Source organism: Pundamilia nyererei, unplaced genomic scaffold (genome assembly GCF_000239375.1).
Source record: "Pundamilia nyererei isolate P.nyererei 1_Seehausen unplaced genomic scaffold, PunNye1.0 scaffold00042, whole genome shotgun sequence".
NCBI classification, from domain to species: Eukaryota; Metazoa; Chordata; class Actinopteri; order Cichliformes; family Cichlidae; genus Pundamilia; species Pundamilia nyererei.
Window position 1 is genome coordinate 2,478,992 of NW_005187443.1, and position 19,790 is coordinate 2,498,781.

Below are 19,790 nucleotides of genomic sequence, written 5' to 3' on the forward strand. Positions count from 1 at the left end.
AGAAAAAAACCACATATGTTAAGAAACTCTAAGTTTGCTGGAAATCTTTTTTTCTCTTACTTGCGTCAGTGTTCTTATAGACATTGACTCCCTTATTTTTATGCAGAGATAATTCATCGTGCTTTAACATTGAAAGCAAACGTATTTCATTTCCGATCTAGCAGCACGGTCTTGACTCACTCTGAAAATCTCCTTCCAGCCCTCTTTTTTTTTAGTTAGTCGTTTTAGGACAAGGTTTTGGCTCAAATAAGTTGCTGGAAATCGTAGCTTGCTCAAGTTTAGAACCGTATTTTTTAACGAAACACGAAAACCTTTGAAATCATTCTCGAGCAGATAAGTTTGGTGTAGAGATTGGGGGTTTTTTGTGTTTTTTTTTAGCTAGCGTCAGATGTTATTGTTTACTCGATGAGTCCTACAAAATGCTCCGTATTATTTCTACAGTTTGAAGCAAAGCAAAGATGGAAGAGAGGGAAATGATGGCGGAATGCGCCACCGACGTTTTGGTCAGTTTCCCCGAGTCGCTGCATCTGTACACAGGGCTGCTGACAGTAACTACAGTGTGCGGAGGGCTGTCGGGAATATTAGCTGCTGCTCTTTTGTATGTCTTCTGTCTGAAGCCTTTGCTGTTGACGAGACAAGTAAGCATAAATGGTCTCTTCCACATCCGCTGAATCCACTGTATTGATTCCTTACACTTTACATTCCATATTTGAGATGTTTGTTTTCTCTTTTGTCCCATCAGGGTTACAATGCAAGTAGACTGCTTGAACCTGATGATGCTGAATTAGACAACAACCAAAGGGACTATGTCAGCAAATGCAAGGAGGAGGCTCCAAGTGGAACCACTCATGACAAAGTATTACTCTAAGACTCAATTACTGAAAGTTAGTGTTGTTTTGCACAGGTACATGAATGAGGTAAATCAAGTCCAGAATTACCACAACATTCATGCCCATGATGACTGCTTGTAAACTTCTGACCAAAACTGTGCATACATAAACTTGGATTTTTATTCAGTGTCACAAAGTTTTGGATGGTTAAGACTTCTCTTTAATAGTTTACTCTGTTTACTTATTGAGCAGGAGAAGAAGCAGCCACCCGTGAACAGCGATGTGGCTGCTTTTGCATCCAGAGCAAAAGTGGTTTATCCCATCAACCAAAAATACAGAGTAAGTCCACCATCTCTAGAACATGTGGCAGAATTACACGTACACAACTAAACAGTGTTTTATTCCAGATATGCTAAAGTCTTTCCTTTTTTGGGGGGCTAAAGCTGTTAATTTTGTCTGTTTACCACAAATATCAGTAGAATGTGAATGAATTTACGTATGCAGACGAATCCACATGATTAACTAACATTGCAGTTGAAAAATATTTTGCCAAATATACCCACAGTATTGTTAAGTGCATGTGATCAAAGTGGATTGAATATTAACTTGATGCAAATTAACTGATGGAAGTTTGGCTTCGATTGACATACACTAATAAGTAGTAGTTGCATTCTTCCATTAACTGCATATTTCATTAACTACAATATGCACAATGCTAGTTAGAAATACAGTTGATATAAAGAATATGTATAAGTTGTGTTTTACAATGACAAGAAGGAAACATGGCCTACTTGGCTACTGATTCCGCTTTATGTTTCACTGTTCCTGTCAGCCTTTAGCAGATGGAGCATCCAATCCGTCTCTACATGAGCACTCAAAGTTGCCAGTGATGCCTAATGAAGAGTCGTCCTCCTTCATGGATGGAGAGTCTGTGAGCCAGGAGCAGGACAACGATGGCAGCAGTCAGTTCATTTTCTCTTCGCTGTTCCCCAAGAGCTTACAGAACCAGAGATTTAACAGGGTTTCCCACTATCCTCACACACTGACACAAACAGGGTAAAAAATAACTGTACACACACATTATAACCACATTGCACAGTGCCATGATTATAATCATGGCACATTGCACAGATCCAAGTAACAACACTCACCCATTTGTTTACACAGTTTTGGAAGTAGGATCAGCCTTTACTGTTTGGCCCTGCAGGACATACAACATCACTGCTCTCAGCTTCAAGATGAAAAATATCTGGTGAGCTTTAATCATCTGTCTTATAATGTACTAGATTTCTTGTAGATATCCTTTAAAGAATGTTGTCATACTAATATATATTTTTTATTCATATTTTAGATTTTTCTACAGATGGTGAAAATAATATTGAACTATCGGTTTCCAAAAGACAAAAAGGATGCTTCCTTTTCCAAGAATATTCTTCAGATGCAAGAAAAGGTAGGAGTAAATTACTAGTACTCTATTTAGAATCACTGACTTTTAAAACTTTTAATGTAAGCATCAGTTTTTATCGTTTAAGGAACTGAATGAGTTGAGGAAACAGTTAACTGCAGGCCAAGCTGTGAGTGAGAAGAGTCAAGATGATCCGTGCACATTGGAAGAAATTGAGAGAAGTCAGAAAGATCTTCTTGAACGTGGCCTTCAAATGGTAAAAGTCGAGAGGAACAGCTGTTTCACATCTTTTAGACTCCATCTATTTATGCTGTCCTTCCATGAATAAACATGGCTGCACAATGTTTGTTTCTCTTCATAGTCCAAAAGTTTCAGCAAACAGGTGGAGGACTTGTGCAAACAGCTACTTAAGAAGACCAGCTCTTTCTCTCCAGATGAAGCTCAGAATGTGATTCAGTCTCTGATTCAGACACTTCTGTTAGTAGAGAAGCATCTGCTGAAGGCTCAAGAAGTAGATCTAAAGGTTAACCAACACTCGTCATTTGGAGTAGCGTTTATTTTTATTCTCATCACTTTTGTCATCATTTTAAGACTGAAAATATGCTTCTGAGTATTTCTGTTATTTTCCATTTCTTAGAAAATGCAACAGAAGTTGTTGTGGTGGGAGGAGCTGACAGGTCTCATTCAATCCCAGCCTGCCTTGCTAAGACAGGAGGTGACTCTAAGGCAAGGCTTGATGGCTACAACTCTGGAACAGCTGACAAGCGATAACATGTTGAAATTTAGCCAAATGGAAAAGATACTTTCAAAAATTCAGGCTACACTGATTGAAGGCCTTCAGCAGTGCACTGACGGTAAGACGAATAAACTGAAATAGTTTTAGTTGAATCTCGTGAAATTATTGTGTGGTTCTACCAAATAAGAGAATTATATTTGACAGTAAGATGTATGTTTCTTAAGGCATATATTTACTAAACAGGAAAAAAAAATGTAATGACAGTTTTGCAGTGATTGACCAAATGTGTGTGGAGTTATCTTCTAATATACTCAAATGGTTCCCAGAGACAAATGGCAATCTGTAATATCTAGCCTAGTTCTTAAATTTAAGTGGTGGACTCTGAAAATAGGCCATTTTCTGGGAATCCTCTTTAGCTCCTTAAATAAGGTCAAGTTCTTTCAGGACAGCAGAGAGTATCATACTGTATGTATTAGTGCATCCCAGACTCTCAGCCTCTTTCTACATATCCCTCACTGTTGTCATAGACAACAAAAACAGGACAATGCTGTTTAGACGTTAACTGTGCCTACAATTTTCAGCCAAAGAATCTTTTCTTTTTGGACTTATTGGTACTTTTATTTCCTTTTGTGCTCGAGATTTTAATAATTGTGAGAAACCTAAGTAGACTATGGAGCTATGCAGCTAGGAGACATTGTTCTGTCACGACTACTTGCTAAATACACCAAGTAAAGCATATTACTTAACTTTTATTCTATATTCATCAAACTATCTTTGCACTGCAATAAAACAAATGCAGTTGTCTTGATAATCCTGAGCTTGACAGATTCCTCTATGCTGCAGATTGCATGAAAAAGACAAATGAGCTGGTGAATGAGAAGTGCAGCAAAAAGGTGTCCAAGAGGAAGAAGCTTCAGAGGAGTCACACCAAGGAGAAGAGCCGTGCCTTAGAACTGAAACAGAGTCCCAGTGACCTACAGGAGCTTACCAAGGTCAGGTCCAATACCTTAAGGATTACTGTTGAAATGGGATTGTGTGAAAGAGCTTTAAAGAATATGATTATCTGTTGGTACTTGAGGAATTTTCCTCTTGTCAGTTTTAGTCACTGTAGTTACAATAACTAGGCAAAAGAGACCATGGAAAGTGTGCAAGTAAGTCTGAGCTTATGTGCCCTCCAGGTATATCATGAGTTGCTGATGAAGCACAGGCAACAGATTTGGGACTTGGAGCAGCAGCAGGACAGAAGGGTGGTTGACGGCCTCTGTGACCTCTGGAAGGTAAATGATCAATCGCTAAATTCTGTCTGCTTACAGAGCTCGTCTGTTTTTCTTATGTAGTTTCTGTGTCTTCAGAAACTTCGTACCTCTTGGTCCAAGAGGCTCGGGGAGCTGGCCAAGGATGTTTTTCTCTCCTCTGTTCCTGCTCAGACAAAGCTCTCTGCTGAACACTGTGAGAAACTGTGGCTGGATCTGGAGCAGGAGCTGTCTGCAGAGCTGCAGCAGGTGGAGTGCACTACCAGGCAGCAACTGGATGACATTAGGGCTGAGCTGGATACATATGAACAGGTAGAAAACTTGTGTTGAATCTGTGTCATTGTTTCATTTCACATTTCAAATTGAATGAATTTTTTTTCCCTGTACCGTTTTTTCCACACTATAAGGCGCACCGTTGAAGAGTGGGTCTGTTTTCATACATAAGGCGCACCATATTATAAGGCGCATTAAGACAAACAAAACAGCCAGATAACTCGACCTTTATTAAGCTCATTCACAGTAACTCTTAACATTGTTAAACTGTAACACATTAAATATGGAAAAATACACTTACTTTTTCAGTCCATTCAACTTCCACAATTCCATCAGATTCTTCACCTTCCATGTCTGAGTTAAACATCTGGGCAATTTCGGCATTAAGCATGCCCGGATCTCTCTCATCATTATCCGAATCAGTCTCGTTGCTGTTACTTAGCTGTTCAGTGATTATTCCAGCCTTTGTGAAAGCTCGGACAACACTTGACTGATACCTTAGCCCAAGCATCCACGATCCATTGACAGATAGTGGCGTAACTTGCTCGGCGTTGCCTCCCTGTCTTGGTGAATGTGTGTTCGCCTTCTGTCATCCAATGCTCCCACGCAGCTCATAATTTAACTTTGAACGACCTGTTGACACCAGTATCTAGTGGTGAGATGGGCGCGCATGGAGTTGTAGATCAAAAGAGACAGAGATTTGTGGAAAAAGCCATCCGGTCTCTTGACATAAACTTCCCTCAGCCACTCGCTCATCTTCTCGTCCATCCATCCCTTTGAGTTAGCCTTGACGATGACGCCGGCCGGAAACTTTTCTTTTGGCAAAGTCTTCCTCTTGAAAATGACCATGGGTGGTAGTTTCTGGCCATTAGCTTGGCAGCCCAGAACTACAGTGAAGGATGACTTCTCCTTCTCTGCGGTGCATATAGATACCGTACTGGTCCCTGTTTTCTTGACAGTGCGGTTCACGGGGATGTCAAAGGTGAGGTGGACCTCGTCCATGTTAGTGATGAGTTCTGGCCGGGTCTTCTTTTCAGTGACCTTATTCTGGCAGTACGTGCGGAAAATGGCCAGCTTTTCTTTGTAATCGTTTGGTAGTTGCTGTGAGATATTAGTTCTTGTGCGGATTGAGAGATGATGCCTTTTCATAAAACGGAAGCACCAAGAGGGTCCCCCTCGAAAGTCGTTGATCTGCATGTCACGTGCTACCGCTGTTGCCTTGAGTCGAATAGAGACTGTAGAGACACTTCTACCTACTGTTCTCTGTTCAATAACTGTTCAATTTTGTCCTCTAACTGCGGCAATCGCGCCTTGTTCCCTTCGGAAACTCCTTTTGGTCTTCTTTATTAGTTTTAGGTCATCTTCTTGCTTCCTCGTCTTGCGCACCATGGACTCATTAATACCGAATTGTCTCGTAGCTGCTCTATTTCCATTTTCTACTGCATAACTGATTGCTCAGAGTTTAAAATCCACTTCGTAAGCATGTCTCTTCGAGGGGTGCCATTTTGGAGTCGTTATACACACACAACACGGTAATGTTATGTTGAAGCACAGTACGTATTACTCCGCGAGGCTCCTGGCAACGGTAACCGTAATGCTCCGAAAAGTGGTACTAAAAAATGTTTTTGACAGATTTTTGAGCATCGTGTACCACATAAAATCAGCTTGAGGTCAGTAAACACAAACCAAAATTCATACATAAGGCGCACTAGATTATAAGGCGCACTGTTGATTTTTGTGAAGATTTCAGGATTTTACATGCGCCTTATAGTGCGGAAAATACAGTAATTTCTTCCGATTTTTAAACCCTGCCCAGTGATCTAATTAAATGAGAATCTTACAAAATTGCTTTTCCTTGTTTTAAACTGAGCTTCTCTTTGTGTAGGTATGGACTGAAGGGATTGCTTTAGGGCAGTCCTGTCTGCAACACCTGAGGGAGCAACAGATGAAGCTCATCCAAGACATGGTAGCCAAACAGAGCTACACACTCAACAGGTAAAATCGTAAAAAATATTTATGACATATTGAGTGTATAAAAAAACTAGGTCTGCACTGTGGCCAAATCCACTTATGAGTTAATAGGAAGTAATGGAATGTAATATTTCTCTTAGTGAAATGGGGAAGCTGATAGAGAAGAAACATGAGCACTTTCTGCTGGTGGTGCAGAGGCACTTTGTGGTCAGGCACTTTTGTCTACATATGCTGAAAGAGATGAGGCTGTCCAAGCTGAAGGCACTATCTCAGACTGATTTCAGAGCTCTACTAATAGAAGATCCCAGTAAAAACCCGCTGTGTGTCAATTTAACTCTCAAGGTGGGAAAATTCACACATATAAACACAGTTGTTTTTAATTTGTTCAGTGTTTTAATAATTCTTCTGTTGAACACTGTTATCTGCTAACGGTCACAGAATGGCAGGCCCAGCCTAGCAGAGAGACATCTGGGCCCAGAGAGTCAGCTCTTGGGGAATAGCTTCCAGCAGGAGTTCCTGTCTGAACTGGAAACGGGAACAGAGCTCCTTCAGAGCCATGCACAGCTGGTACTAGGCAACACCCTAAGCTATGCCATTCAACAAATGAGGGAAGACCCGCCTACAGAGTTACAGACCGCTTCTAGCCTGAAGGTAAGACCTGGGTGAAAGTTATTTAATTTCACTTATTTTTATAAATGCCTAATAAACTGAGAATTAGCTTCCAGTGGTTGGTTTTCATTAGGTTGCAGGCTAAAATCTTTTTATTCCACTAGCACCACCTGACGGAAGCTGCTGCAGAGAGCGTTTACTTGACCAAAGATTCTCTTACTTCGCTGGTCCGAAGCTACTATTCCCACCTACAGGATATCACCAGAAAACTGCGCCAGGATGATTCAAAAATAAACCAGGGTGAGACAGACCCAGCACGAGTTTAGTTTTTAAACTAAAGTAACCAGAGTAACCCTGTATTCATTACTGAGTACTCAGAAATCTTGAAGGAGCTGCCTTCTTATTTGTAAAATAATTTTCTCATTTGTTACAAATGTCCCCTTCCAAATAATCCCAAAGGAGTTCTTTCGGTTTGAAATCTGGTGACTGGAGGACAATTAAGTACAATGAACTTATTGTCAACAAACCACTTTGAGCTATTTGATGCAAAATGGTTGAAGAGGAAGGATGGATTGGTGCTTTCATGTTGTTAAACACGAGATTTGTATTTCCAATGTTTTGGTGAGCCTAGCCTCAGTTTCCTGTTCTTAGCTGACAGGTGTGCCACTCATTGTGGTCTTCTGCTGCTGTAGCCAATCTACTTCAAGGTTGATGTGTTGTGTGCTCAGAGATGCTCTTTGGTATACCTTAGTTGTAACAACGTATGAAGAATAGGACTTGTTACCTATAAACTACTTCAAGGTGATAGGTAACTCATATATAAAGTGGTTATTTGATTTCCCTCAAAAGGAGGCAATACTCTAGGCATTTTCTCCCAGTACACAGCACTGACTGTGAACACTTAGCGTGTGTTACTGTAAGAGCTGTGATAGTACAGGGTTGAGATAAACTGTTAACAGAAGAGAGCAGATGATGCTAGTCAGATGTGTTGTTATTGCTTAAGCTATGAATGATTTCCTGTAAGGAGGAAGGAGAAGCTGAAATGACTTGCTTCAGAAGTGCACGATCGAATAGAGTTCACCATTTTCCAATGTGAGATAACTGAAGCTTCTTTTGATCTGTGAATCAAGAAGAGGTGTTCTATTAGAGTCAGAAAATAACATAATAGAGCTGAAATGAGCATAATAAATGGCAAGTTTTACATTTAAAATTGTACGGCAGCTAGTAGTCAGTAGACAGAAAATCCACCTTACACTTTTTACTCTTGTAAACATTTCCTTCAATCCTTCAGAGGTGAATGAGGGGCAAGAGAGCAGCAGGGCCTTGCTGAGAGAGCTAATGAACTGGAGCAAGAAACCCGGATCTGCTGAATTCCAACAGAGGTACATAAAACTGGTAGAGCTGGGGGGTTTTTTTCAGTGGTACTTTATTGTAAATTAATTCTTACAAAACATGTACAGTGGTCCCTTGGTATAATACGGTTCACCTTTCGTACCCTCACTGTTTCGACGATTTTTTTTGGTGTGCAATCTTGCATGCTTTTTTAAATTTATTTATTTTTTTACAGCACATTGTGTTCTGTGTCCTGATCAGCTGGAGACCATTGCCAATCAATCTCCTCCGTGCTGTGTCTCCTGTACATTACAGAATGCGTTCAGCTTGTCAAATTTCGATTGCTAGCATTGTGACTCGAAGTGCTGTACTGTATGTTTGTAAGTTTTCTCCCCAACAAACACAACAATGTCGACGAAACGTTTTGCACCGTAAAAGGTACCTGCCCTAGCACCCAAAAGGCAGAGGAAGATGCTAACCATCGCACAAAAAGTTGGACTTCTGGACATGCTAAAGGAAGGCAGAAGTTACCGGGGGGGTTTTCAGACCATATGGCACAACGGATTATAAGGCGCACCGGATTATACAGGGTGGGCCATTTATATGGATACATCATAATAACATGGGAATGGTTGGTGATATTAAAGTCCTGTTTGTGGCACATTAGTATATGTGAGGGGGCAAACTCCTCAAGATGGGTGGTGACCATGGTGGCCATTTAGAAGTCGGCCATCTTGGATACAACTTTTTCAATAGGAAGAGGGCCATGTGACACATCAAACTTATTGGTAATGTCACAAGAAAAACAATGGTGTGCTTGGTTTCAACGTAACTTTATTCTTTCATGAGTTATTTAGAAGTTTCTCACCACTTATAAAATGTGTTCAATGTGCTGCCCATTGTGTTGGATTGTCAATGCAACCCTCTTCTCCCACTCTTCACACACTGATAGCAACACCGCAGGAGAAATGCCAGCACAGCCATCCAGTATCCGTAGTTTCAGGTGCTGCACATCTCGTATCCTCACACCATAGACAATTGCCTTCAGATGACCCCAAAGATAAAAGTCTAAGGGGGTCAGATCGGGAAACCTTGGGGGCCATTCAACTGGCCCACGACGACCAATCCACTTTCCAGGAAACTGTTCATCTAGGAATGCTCGGACCTGGCACCCATAATGTGGTGGTGCACCATCTTGCTGGAAAAACTCAGGGAAACACATCATCATGTAGCAATTTCAAATATCCAGTGGCCTTGAGGTTTCCATTGATGAAGAATGGACCCACTATCGTTGTAACCCATATACCACACCAAACCATCACTTTTGTTGTTCCAACAACTGTGTCACATGGCCCTCTTCCTATTGAAAAAGTTGTATCCAAGATGGCCGACTTCTCAATGGCCACCATGGTCACCACCCATCTTGAGGAGTTTGCCCCCTCACATATACTAATGTGCCACAAACAGGACTTTAATATCACCAACCATTCCGATGTTATTATGATGTATCCATATAAATGACCCAGCGCGCTACTTCGCGGGTTATTTTTAGAACGTAACTCGCTCGATAAACGAGGGACCACTGTATATAATTTTCAATTTATCTTTGTTTTCAAATGTATTAGGGTTGAACTTCACAAAAGAAAGGTGCTGGAGCAATATGATCTGGATCAGGAGATGACTTGCGAGCAGCTTAGGCAAAAGAAAATAGCCCAGGATCAAACCATGCAAAGGGTCAAAGAAGAGTTACTGGTTAGTATGCTTCGTCTGCACTGTACTTTTTGATAGTAGGTGTATTTACATCCTTTAGATGTGTTGTGTTAACATTGTGATGCTTTGTCCATTAGGAGGCAGAAGAAAGCTTCATAACTGAGCTTGCAGCTTTGGCCCGGATTTCTGTCCAGAGCCATGATCCAGAACACAGCAGTGAAGAGGACGACATTGGTAACCACCCTTACCCCAGACAATTAAATTGTGTATATTCCCATTTCACTCTTTCATGTCCTTTTAAATTTGTTTGCGTTTGAACAGGTGATCAGAGTGCCCCGATACTGGACCTGCTGGCCCTTAATCCAGCATTAGATCCAGCTTTGAACCCTTCACTCACCCCGACTGTAGTAACACCAGTGAAGAGTTCAAAACAGAAGAAGGAAAGAAAACGAGAATCTCATCAGAGTTGACATCATTTCACAGCGTTTACATTTTCCTGCAGTAATATTCTGTAAAAGGTTGACTCTTTTGTTGTTGTTATAGTTTTCCTCTTATAAAGCCAAAATGTCTCTGTTGATACTAGTATTGTCATAAAAAGGTTTTAAGTCAGAGTTTAAATACTGTTATTCTGAAATGTTTCCCTCAGTTTTTCTGTATTTTTAAGTGTATCATGACATAACAACTCACTGAAAGTGATGAATTGTGTCTTTCTTTCATACCCGACTATGAGAGCTGCTACTCAACTGGCCCTGTCAGTAAAGCATTTGCTGCCTACACCCACACTGCTTTTCATACCACTGCTCATTCTCTGTATTGATTCCTGAGTACACAGGATGATGGATGCTTTTCTAGTGAGTTGTTGGATGAATTAGAGATGTCCATCCTCATTGTAGCAGAGTGCTACTACTCAGCGATGAAAGCCTCGCATCTCTCTTGGTCTAATGGGGTTTTAAGTACAACCCTTTATGGATGATAATGCAGAGTAATGGTGAAAACTCTGGGAGGGCTGGAGTCTGGCAGACACTTTTGTGTGTGCACAGCAATCCAGCAGGCAATTTAGCCTGCACCTTATGGTTCACTGTCGGTTTGAAGTTGAAGGAGTGTCAATTAGCAAACATCAATTTTTAATCTGCCCTTTATTTTCATGCTCATCTTGCACACATAGCCAATTATTGCCATGGCAGCCTGAGAAAATATGCTCCAGGTCCTGACCCACTCTTGCACATCACAGTGCCCTGCCAAGAGTGTTTCTCCTGCACTGTGTCAGTTAGAAATGTCGGTGTACTGTTGACTTTACAAGTGTCGTCGCTGATCTGTGGTGAGGGGAAACCGTTTGGATGTATTTTGAGGTCCCTTAGGGGACTGCAGGGACTTGTGGGAAGATGACCTGATTTCTAATTTTCTCCTCTCCTGCCCGGGCTGTGGGCTCGACACTGATTCAAACGCAGAGAAGCCCGTGAGAAGAGTGACTAAAACGATGCTACACCAGACCTATTTGGAATACGGTTTCTCTGTCAGTGTAAATCTGGATGTTTGGTTGATGGATACAGGCGTGGCTGTAATTCTGCACTGGTAGATTCAGGTAAGTGGAAATACACTTAGGTTTGCCTTGGGATATGCTTCACTGTTACCGACGTGTTTACAACCTAAATTGCATATTTGCAGCATTTTTCTGTAATTGGTTTTATCCCATCTGACACACTAATCCAAAAGAGGTCATGGTCTTTTTTTTTTTCTTTAAAAACAAAAGAAAGACAGCGGTCCATACTGTTTGTATATTTAGATCATTTACAAATGCAACAATTGGAGTTTCCAAATGCACGTCAGTATGTTCATCCATATGGTCTTCATTTGTTCAGTAAATGCCCTGAAGCTGTTAATAGAAAAGGTGGATTAAAAATGTCCAGTGAGGTAAGTGTGCGCAGTGTGACGCCGTCATCAGATCAGATGATCGTTTATTTTAGGACCCCAGAATAAGGTCGCTTTCCAAAACTGAAAAAAGTATCCTCTGTACAGGAAGGTGTCTGAATCACTTCTGTAACTAACAGAAACTTGTAAGCTAATATAAGAACCTCAGCATAATAAATGTGACTGTAAAATGAGTAAGACATCATTTAGAACCGGTAAACTATATTTTTTATAATAATAATACAAAAGAAATGTGTAGTAGTAGTAATGCCTAGGCTACAATAACTTCACTTACATCACTATTGTTTTTTGTTATTTATACACAGCATGTGTATTATTCTGATTTAAGTAATTCAACAAACATGCTTTCCTGGGGAAACTATTTTATCTTCACTCACTTTTTGACTGGTCAAATATAGGACTTCAATTCCCTTTGCAATCATGTTTAAGTGGCTTTAATACTTAGTAGTTTTGTGGCATTGTCTTGCATTTGAGAATTGCTATATTTAAATTGTAGCAAACTTTGCCTATCCTAACTGCTTTCTTCTGCTTGTCAGGTGAGCAACCATGGCTAACCTGCAGCAGGAATACCCTGGAGTTCTTCTGGGGATCCTGGAGGAACTGGCCAATATGCGCCAGTGGCTTACGTTCCAGGATCTTTGTCGTATGGTCAGCAGCCGCTTTGACCTCGAGCACCTTATTGAGCTCAGGAGTTTGCTCTTTGCTGCAGCTAGCAGGGATCCCTGTTTCCCAGCCACTCTGTTCAGGGACAGAGTTTCTACCAGAGGCCAGGGGCTATCACCCATAGGTGTCGCTGCTGACATAGTAACTATCTTCAATCTTATTCAGATGACGGGTGGGGTCTCTGAAGGGAGCCAACCAATGAGAGCTCCCACTGTCCTGCCTGTTGACCAGTCCCCAGGCCCCAGTCTGCCTGGGATCCACCAGCTGAATATCCCTGGTCGAGAACGAGTACGCACCCACTCTGACTCCAGTGGCCAGCCTATTGACCAGCACTTGCTTTTTCCAAAATCAAATTACTCAGCGCGGAAACGAGCAAGTCTTCCCCCGGATCCTATCTCACTTGTGTCCTCCCCCCCAATAAGAGCGAGGGCTGTGTCTTTCGACTTGCCTCACACCACCCTTCTGTATCCTAGCAGTCAAATCTCTGACAACGCAATGAAGAATATCTACCTACCTTTGGAAACAGACAGTGAGTCTAGTGGAGATTCTGCCACCGTGGAGGTGTTTGAAGCTGAACAGGGAACATCGGTTGACCAGAAGAGAAACATCTTCAGGAAAGACTTCCACAACCAGCCACCTTTAATACCCCAGGTCACTGTTAGCAGTGAGTCTCCCAGTCCCAACAAAGGGCAGAAAGGATTTGACAATCTCAGCTTTGATATGATCCCTAATCCTTACCCATCACCAACAGCAGTTTACCAGACTCCAGAGCAGCGAGTTAAACATGAAAGCTTGGATGACCTACAGGACTCAACGTATTTCGGACCCGGCTCTATCCCGGAGCCATCCCCACGGCACCTTCAACCTCCTAGGACAAAAAAGCATGCATGGAGCAGTAAAAGTCACAGTCTAGAGGATCGGCTAGGACTAGACAGCATTGGGATGGGCATAGAATCACAAGGGGGGCAACTTCCAAGACGTTCAACCCCTGCTATCAGTAGGGGCTTTGGGGGGTCTTCAGGAGGAGAGAGTGGAGATAGTGGATTGCCAGGTGGAGCTGATGGATTCAAAGCTCAGGCAACACAGACAGACCCACCGGACCCTCGGCGACTCCGTAGCCTTGTTCATGCTGATCGCCTCTCTTTTATGACCTCATTAGATGACCCTGAGTTTGGGGAAGATGACATCAGTGCAATCTTTCGTTTCTTAGATGACATTAGTATGTGTGGTTCCACAGGAGTCCTGCACCCCAGTGATAGCACCGCTAACCAGGACACCCCTGAGGCTAGACGTGGCCGGCTAGGTCAACTCCAGAGGCTCTTTCACTCTCTAGAAAGCAGTGACGATGGGCTGAAAGCCAGTGTCTGTAAGTTACTGCTTCGTATGAGCCAGATAGAAAGACAGCTAGAATCGCTGAATGATGTGAAGTCTGAGATTTCCCAGGTACTTTCTGCTTTACAGCGATTAGATGAAAAGATCCAGCAGCCACCCGGAGGTGGCGGACAAGTTACAGGTGGGAGATGGCTTGAACCTCTTAGTGGTGTCTCCTCTTTCATGAGCCACCCTTTAACTCCTTCAGAATCATCAGAACCTCAACCTTTGTCTGCATCTGGACATCTGTTTCCCGCTACCAGCTCCAGTAGTCTGGACTGGAGCCGTTGGAATACTCCAGGAGATCAAACAGAAAGCAGCAAAGGTCAGGCAGATTCAAAGGGCGTGAAAGAAGGGAAGAAGGATGCATCATCTAGTCGTGCCTCTAAAACCCAGCCTGAAGAGAAAAGTGTCTCTGACTCCAAACAACTGAATGTGTCTAACTCTGCAAGAGACTGGACTGTGTCATTCTCGAAAAGTAAAGATGGCAAAGCTTCACAAAGAAAAACCGGGCAGGTAGAATAATTCCACATAGTATTTGATCCTATATTTTCTATGATACAAAAAATAAATGTTAGATTAGAGATTAGTTCATAAGCATATAATTAATCGCCCTTAAACGTACATAACAGTTTCAGCCATGAGTATAAACATGATGTTCAGCCTCAAAAAGGCATGTTTTTAACTCTGTATTTTGCCGACTAGACATCTGTGATTATGTGGTTGTTTGACAAGTGAGCTATTGGTTTAAACTTTTAGGATGACTAAGATTTGGTCAAGACTGAAAAGAAGTATATTGAAATGTATATACATTGTGGTATTTAGCATAACTAACATTGTCGACTTACGGAATTTTAAATACTTTAAAGATGTGTTGTCATCTAAACAGCATACATAAAATCTGTGTTTGGTGCATATTTATTCTAGGCAGATCAGTCGGGCAGCACCACTAACCTACTCTCCCAAAAGCCTGCCAGCCTGGTGGAACAAGTGTTTAACTCATCCCTGTTCCACCACAAAGACAGCAGTCTCACAGGGGGGCTAAGCTCTGGAAAGGTCCTGGACCCCAGATTGGCCGAGGGAAGGGGAAGACCAATATGGACTGTAGATGACAGAGAAGCACGAATCTCACCATTGGACTTACAGGCAAGAATTTCTGACTTTTAAAGCGACACAAGCAGTGTGGAAATGACACAAGCAAATATGTTGTATGATTTTTTTTTTTTTGATTGCCTAATATCAGTGCCTAATGCAGAGTCAGCTGACATCCATATCGATCAGTCAAACTTTATTTATATTTATGTGTTGCACATTTAATGTCTTAGTGCAAAAGGAAATGACTGGTCAGCCAATAAAAACATGGAACAAGTGTGAAATAATAAATATATATCTACTTGGTATAGAAACTAAATGGAATTATGTCCCTCAGGCTCCCGAGTCTCTGAACCCGAACAACATGGAGTTCTGGATGGACGACATCTACAATCCAGGCTACGATGCTCTACTCAGGCGTAAAGAAGCTGATCTCCGCCGGGCCAAGATCTGCAAGCTGATTGCACTTATAGCCACTGCAGTGACTATCATTCTCATCATCGTCATTCCCATTTGCACCATGGGCCAGTGAAGCCTCTTCCAGAAAACTCACTTTTTTGCCTGATTTCATTTAATTTGTTAATATATTTATTTTCAGCAGCTATGAGCTGTGCCTAGGACCATATATGGGATTCTTATTGAGATTAGTGGAGGAGAGACTGTGACTCTTGAGCGGGTTTGATGATCTGCGAATGATCAATACCTCCTTTTATTTCTCTGCATGCACCATCATTATTTATTACTTCAGAAATACAGGAGGATTTTAACTGTTACTGGAAATTACATATAGCCATTCCCTCGTACAGTTGCATACACACTGTAAATCATCTCCCGTGCCATTTTTTTCTCCCATTTGCTATGATTTATTTCATGACTTATGTTCCTACTAAACTGAAGCGACTGCAAAGGAAGTAACTAACTTTAAAGGTTTTACACAGTTCTACAGTAACTGATAGCATATGTTGAAACTAGTAATACTGAGCCAATGCAAAAGGGACTTTTTATTTTTTTTCCCTCCTTTCATCTGCACTTTTCTGAGAAACAGCACTGTTAAAAAATGCATTGTGAATATGCTTGAGCACTGAACACTGCCTGACTTGTTCTTGCTGTTCGCCTGAGAACAAACTAGGGCTTATTTCACCTCTATGTAAGATAATTGTTTCATTAGTAAATCAGAGTTTAACATCTGTAATTTATAAATAGAGTTGGATTTCTTTTTATAATTAAGTTTAGTTTCAACATTTCTTCTTGTACTTTAAAAGATATACTGCTCATAAAATGTTAAGTTATTAAAAAAATAATATTTTTATAGAGTTTTCGCCCATTTTCAAACTGTCTAATCCATTTTTGAATGTGTCTGACTTGTGGAGCAGAGTGTTTACCAAGCGTCAGGTTTCACGAAATGAAAGTTGTTGTTGTTTTTGTTGTCGTTCGTGATGCTTTGGCTCTGGAGCAGTGAAAAAAGGAGGAAGCCCTTTCCAGTAACCACTCTCTGAGTGGATGATTCCACTTGTAATTTAATTGATGGGATGTTTTGGAGTCCACCTATGCACATTATCTTTTCACAGTACTCACTTGCCAATAGCTTTTCCACATTTTTGCAGACTCACTTAGCAGATTCCTCTGCTGTCCTTTGAAAACGTCCTGTGAACTAAGTATGCTAACTTTTTGTCCCTGACTAAAGAATACATTGCGGCTGATGTCAAATCTGTTCATCTATAGTGGGATACAACAATATATCTCTGCAACAAAACTACCTGTGTAAAGCTTCTATCTTTCAGCTTTTGCTGTCAGAGTGCTGTTGCTTGAACTCCAAAGTAAGGCTGTGATGTAATGTGCAGAGTTCCCTTTATTGTGGTTAAAATATAAAGCACACTTACAGTAGACTGTAATCTAATACATCCTCATCGGAAACCACAGCCTTTCAATGACCAGATAATTGAATTAAATACACCACCTCAACAAAAATGTAACATTGTAAGCTGCTCAACTTCAGTATTTTTCAGGACTAATTGGATTGCATTGCATCTTTTAGGTGCACATCTTCCTCTGATGTGGATTGGACAGTTGTCATGCCATAAAAACTTCACTTTACACAGGATGTATAGAGAGAGTGGGTCGTGCTTCAGTGTATGGGCCTAAGTAGATGCACTATATACCTGCCAAGTGCTCCCCATGAGGCTGTTTGTGGATCCATTACCTTTCCAATGGTGCCAGTGAGAAGACTTAACTCAGCACAATCTGCAGGGTGCTTCCTTTCAAACTTCTGTGCATTAGACCATCCTCATACTTTTTTAGTCTTGAAATGCACATAACACTTTTGTTTGTAATGTCGATCTTGTTTTTGTAGTATCCACGCAACTTTTAGACAGACAGAGGAAATCTGTAAACTTGTTATTCGAGTAAACAATGCCTAAAAAAGAAAACTTGATCGCGAATGTAAGAAAAACATGTCACCATACAGTTTTCTGGTGTGCAATGCTTCAATGATGCAAGGATGTTTGTTGACTTGCCTGTCTGCATAAACTCATTAAAAGGGGTGTGTGCCTTTTACAGCAGTTTGTCTGATTTAATAAACTCTAAATGCAAACCTAAATGTAATATATCATAATCATGCACTTATAGCAACACAGAGAATGGGGGAAATCCTGCAGAAAAGAACTGCACTGCAAATTTAATTATGTCTCATTTTTCCTCAAGTGTGTGGTTACACTTGCAGACAGAACAAGTCCATCCATTTTAAGAAAGAGCTGCTGATTAGAGGGGAAAAGAGATATTCTGGCAGTCAAATGATCCATGACTAGAGGAAATGTACAAATAAAGATGAATAATTGATAAAGACATAAAGGACGCATCGACTGACAAATCTGATTATCTCAAATCAGCTATAGTGGACTTGAAGTACTCAGACAGTTCTGAAGTAATGCTCATTTAAAAAAATAAATAAATAAACCAGCTAAAACCTTTTTTTGAATTGTAAACTGTTCTAATATGGACACTTACATGTAAGTTCTGCAGTTGAAAGCGTGTGTGTGTGTTGTTGTCATTAAATCTTGCACAAAGAGCTCCTGCTACACCCAGATATGCCATCCGCTGCTGATTAATGATGCTGTTGGTTGCATCCCAGTTGGCACGATGATGGCAACGAGACACAAGGCACAATTACTCACTGTTTCACAACTTTATAATTTCACACATAATTTCCCATTGCTGTATTGCATTCAATAATATACACAGAAAGAGCAGGAAGTATATATATTGTGGTGGCTTACTCTGAATAAAACTTATAGTGAAAACTGCATAGTCTATATATAAAAGTTACTGATATCACTGACTAATATTTACTCACAGTCAGTAAGGTAGGCATGTCAAACTAAGTGGCCTCATGTGAAAATCTTAAAAAAATAAAAACATTTAATACTTTTGTTCTATACATTTCAGGAATATTAAAAATGCCCATGATGATTATTTGTTTGTTTAAATAAATAGATAGATAGATAAATAGATACTTTATTGATACCACAAGTGAAACTGTTGTGTTGCAACAGCATGATAAAGAATAAAAAATAGTACAGTCTACAATAAATAACAAAGAAACAGCACTTTGTAGTGCCACAGCCGCCTTATACTCAGGGGCGGATCAACAAGGGTGTTATGTGCCACCCTAAAATAATCTCTTGCCACCCGTAGGGCCACCCTAGGTTTTTGCATATGCCAATGTTGTTTTTTAAAATAAGCTAGCATTAACACTTTGAGCCTAGCTACAGTTAACACTGAATACCTAAAACTGAGTATATTGCATACTGTTACCCTCCCTCCCCACTACTAAAAAATGGTTATTTCTTGTTGTCAGTAGTAACCAATGCCTTTGATTGTGCCGAGCAATGATATTTTTAAAACTGATGAAAATCCTAGGCAAGACTCCACTCCTCTGTGAGGAAACATCTGAACCGTTATCTGTGTAAGTATGTTATTCTAACATAATATGTAAAGTTGGTAACAGTATGTTTTTAGAGGCTTGGTGGAGGACAAGAGGTGGTTGCTGTGGTGATGGGTGAAGTGGCGTGTCCACAGAAGGAGATGCTCAGAAAGCTGCAGAAGAAGACGTGTGCTGAAGTGCTGAATCTCAGCCAAATACAGACAACTGTGTGTATGCTCAATCATCTAGTGGGCTGGTTTCAGTCATTGTGCGAATGTACTGTTTATAAGTTTGGGGAAACCTGCAGTCAGCTGAGACTAAAGAAGTCACTTGGTTGAGTGACGAAACGTTTCTCCCACTACGTCCAGATGGACAGAATCAACCTTTTGGGAAGGACAACTGTGGCTTTTCTCCAACTTTTGGCCAATCATGTTAGTGTCCTGTTTATCACACATAATAAAAAGCATTTACTCTCTGTGTGTGATGTTAATGTGCAAATGTAATTTGTTACTATAGAGAAAATGCACAGGACTACTGATATAGGGCTGTGTTTTTGTGGTACTTAAGTTTAAATTGGTCATGGACAGACATTCTTCCATAGCATGAAGAACAGCAAAGGTCTAAGGCAGTTTTGAACTAGTAATATTCGTTTTCGAAATGATTCTTAGTTTCAGAAATTTCAGATATTTTTTAACCG

General features: G+C 40.8%; 2 protein-coding genes across 2 annotated transcripts; both read left to right on the forward strand.

Annotated features, from left to right (window-relative positions):
* Positions 1-167: 167 nt before the first annotated feature.
* evc (EvC ciliary complex subunit 1) lies at positions 168-10,815 on the forward strand. Its single transcript, XM_005731316.1, has 20 exons — positions 168-638; positions 743-856; positions 1,083-1,169; positions 1,663-1,886; positions 1,998-2,082; positions 2,182-2,280; positions 2,363-2,491; positions 2,597-2,758; positions 2,873-3,089; positions 3,815-3,963; positions 4,150-4,248; positions 4,324-4,536; positions 6,383-6,492; positions 6,609-6,810; positions 6,907-7,119; positions 7,242-7,377; positions 8,369-8,459; positions 10,035-10,161; positions 10,257-10,353; positions 10,441-10,815. Exons 1-20 carry the CDS (start codon positions 459-461, stop codon positions 10,587-10,589), a joined length of 2,883 nt encoding a protein of 960 aa, XP_005731373.1. The 5' UTR covers positions 168-458; the 3' UTR covers positions 10,590-10,815.
* Positions 10,816-12,594: 1,779 nt separating this feature from the next.
* Positions 12,595-15,706, forward strand: LOC102211670 (UPF0258 protein KIAA1024-like). The gene is made up of 3 exons (XM_005731394.1): positions 12,595-14,598; positions 15,010-15,228; positions 15,512-15,706. Exons 1-3 carry the CDS (start codon positions 12,595-12,597, stop codon positions 15,704-15,706), a joined length of 2,418 nt encoding a protein of 805 aa, XP_005731451.1.
* The last annotated feature ends 4,084 nt before the right edge of the window (positions 15,707-19,790 follow it).

Coding starts and splice junctions, on each gene's coding strand:
- evc (XM_005731316.1), top strand. CDS start 459: ATGGAAGAGAGGGAAATGATGGCGGAATGCGCCACCGACGTTTTGGTC. Junction 857..1,082: donor GTGGAACCACTCATGACAAA/GTATTACTCTAA, acceptor CTTATTGAGCAG/GAGAAGAAGCAGCCACCCGT. Junction 2,083..2,181: donor TTCAAGATGAAAAATATCTG/GTGAGCTTTAAT, acceptor TTCATATTTTAG/ATTTTTCTACAGATGGTGAA.
- LOC102211670 (XM_005731394.1), top strand. CDS start 12,595: ATGGCTAACCTGCAGCAGGAATACCCTGGAGTTCTTCTGGGGATCCTG. Junction 14,599..15,009: donor CACAAAGAAAAACCGGGCAG/GTAGAATAATTC, acceptor TATTTATTCTAG/GCAGATCAGTCGGGCAGCAC. Junction 15,229..15,511: donor TCTCACCATTGGACTTACAG/GCAAGAATTTCT, acceptor TATGTCCCTCAG/GCTCCCGAGTCTCTGAACCC.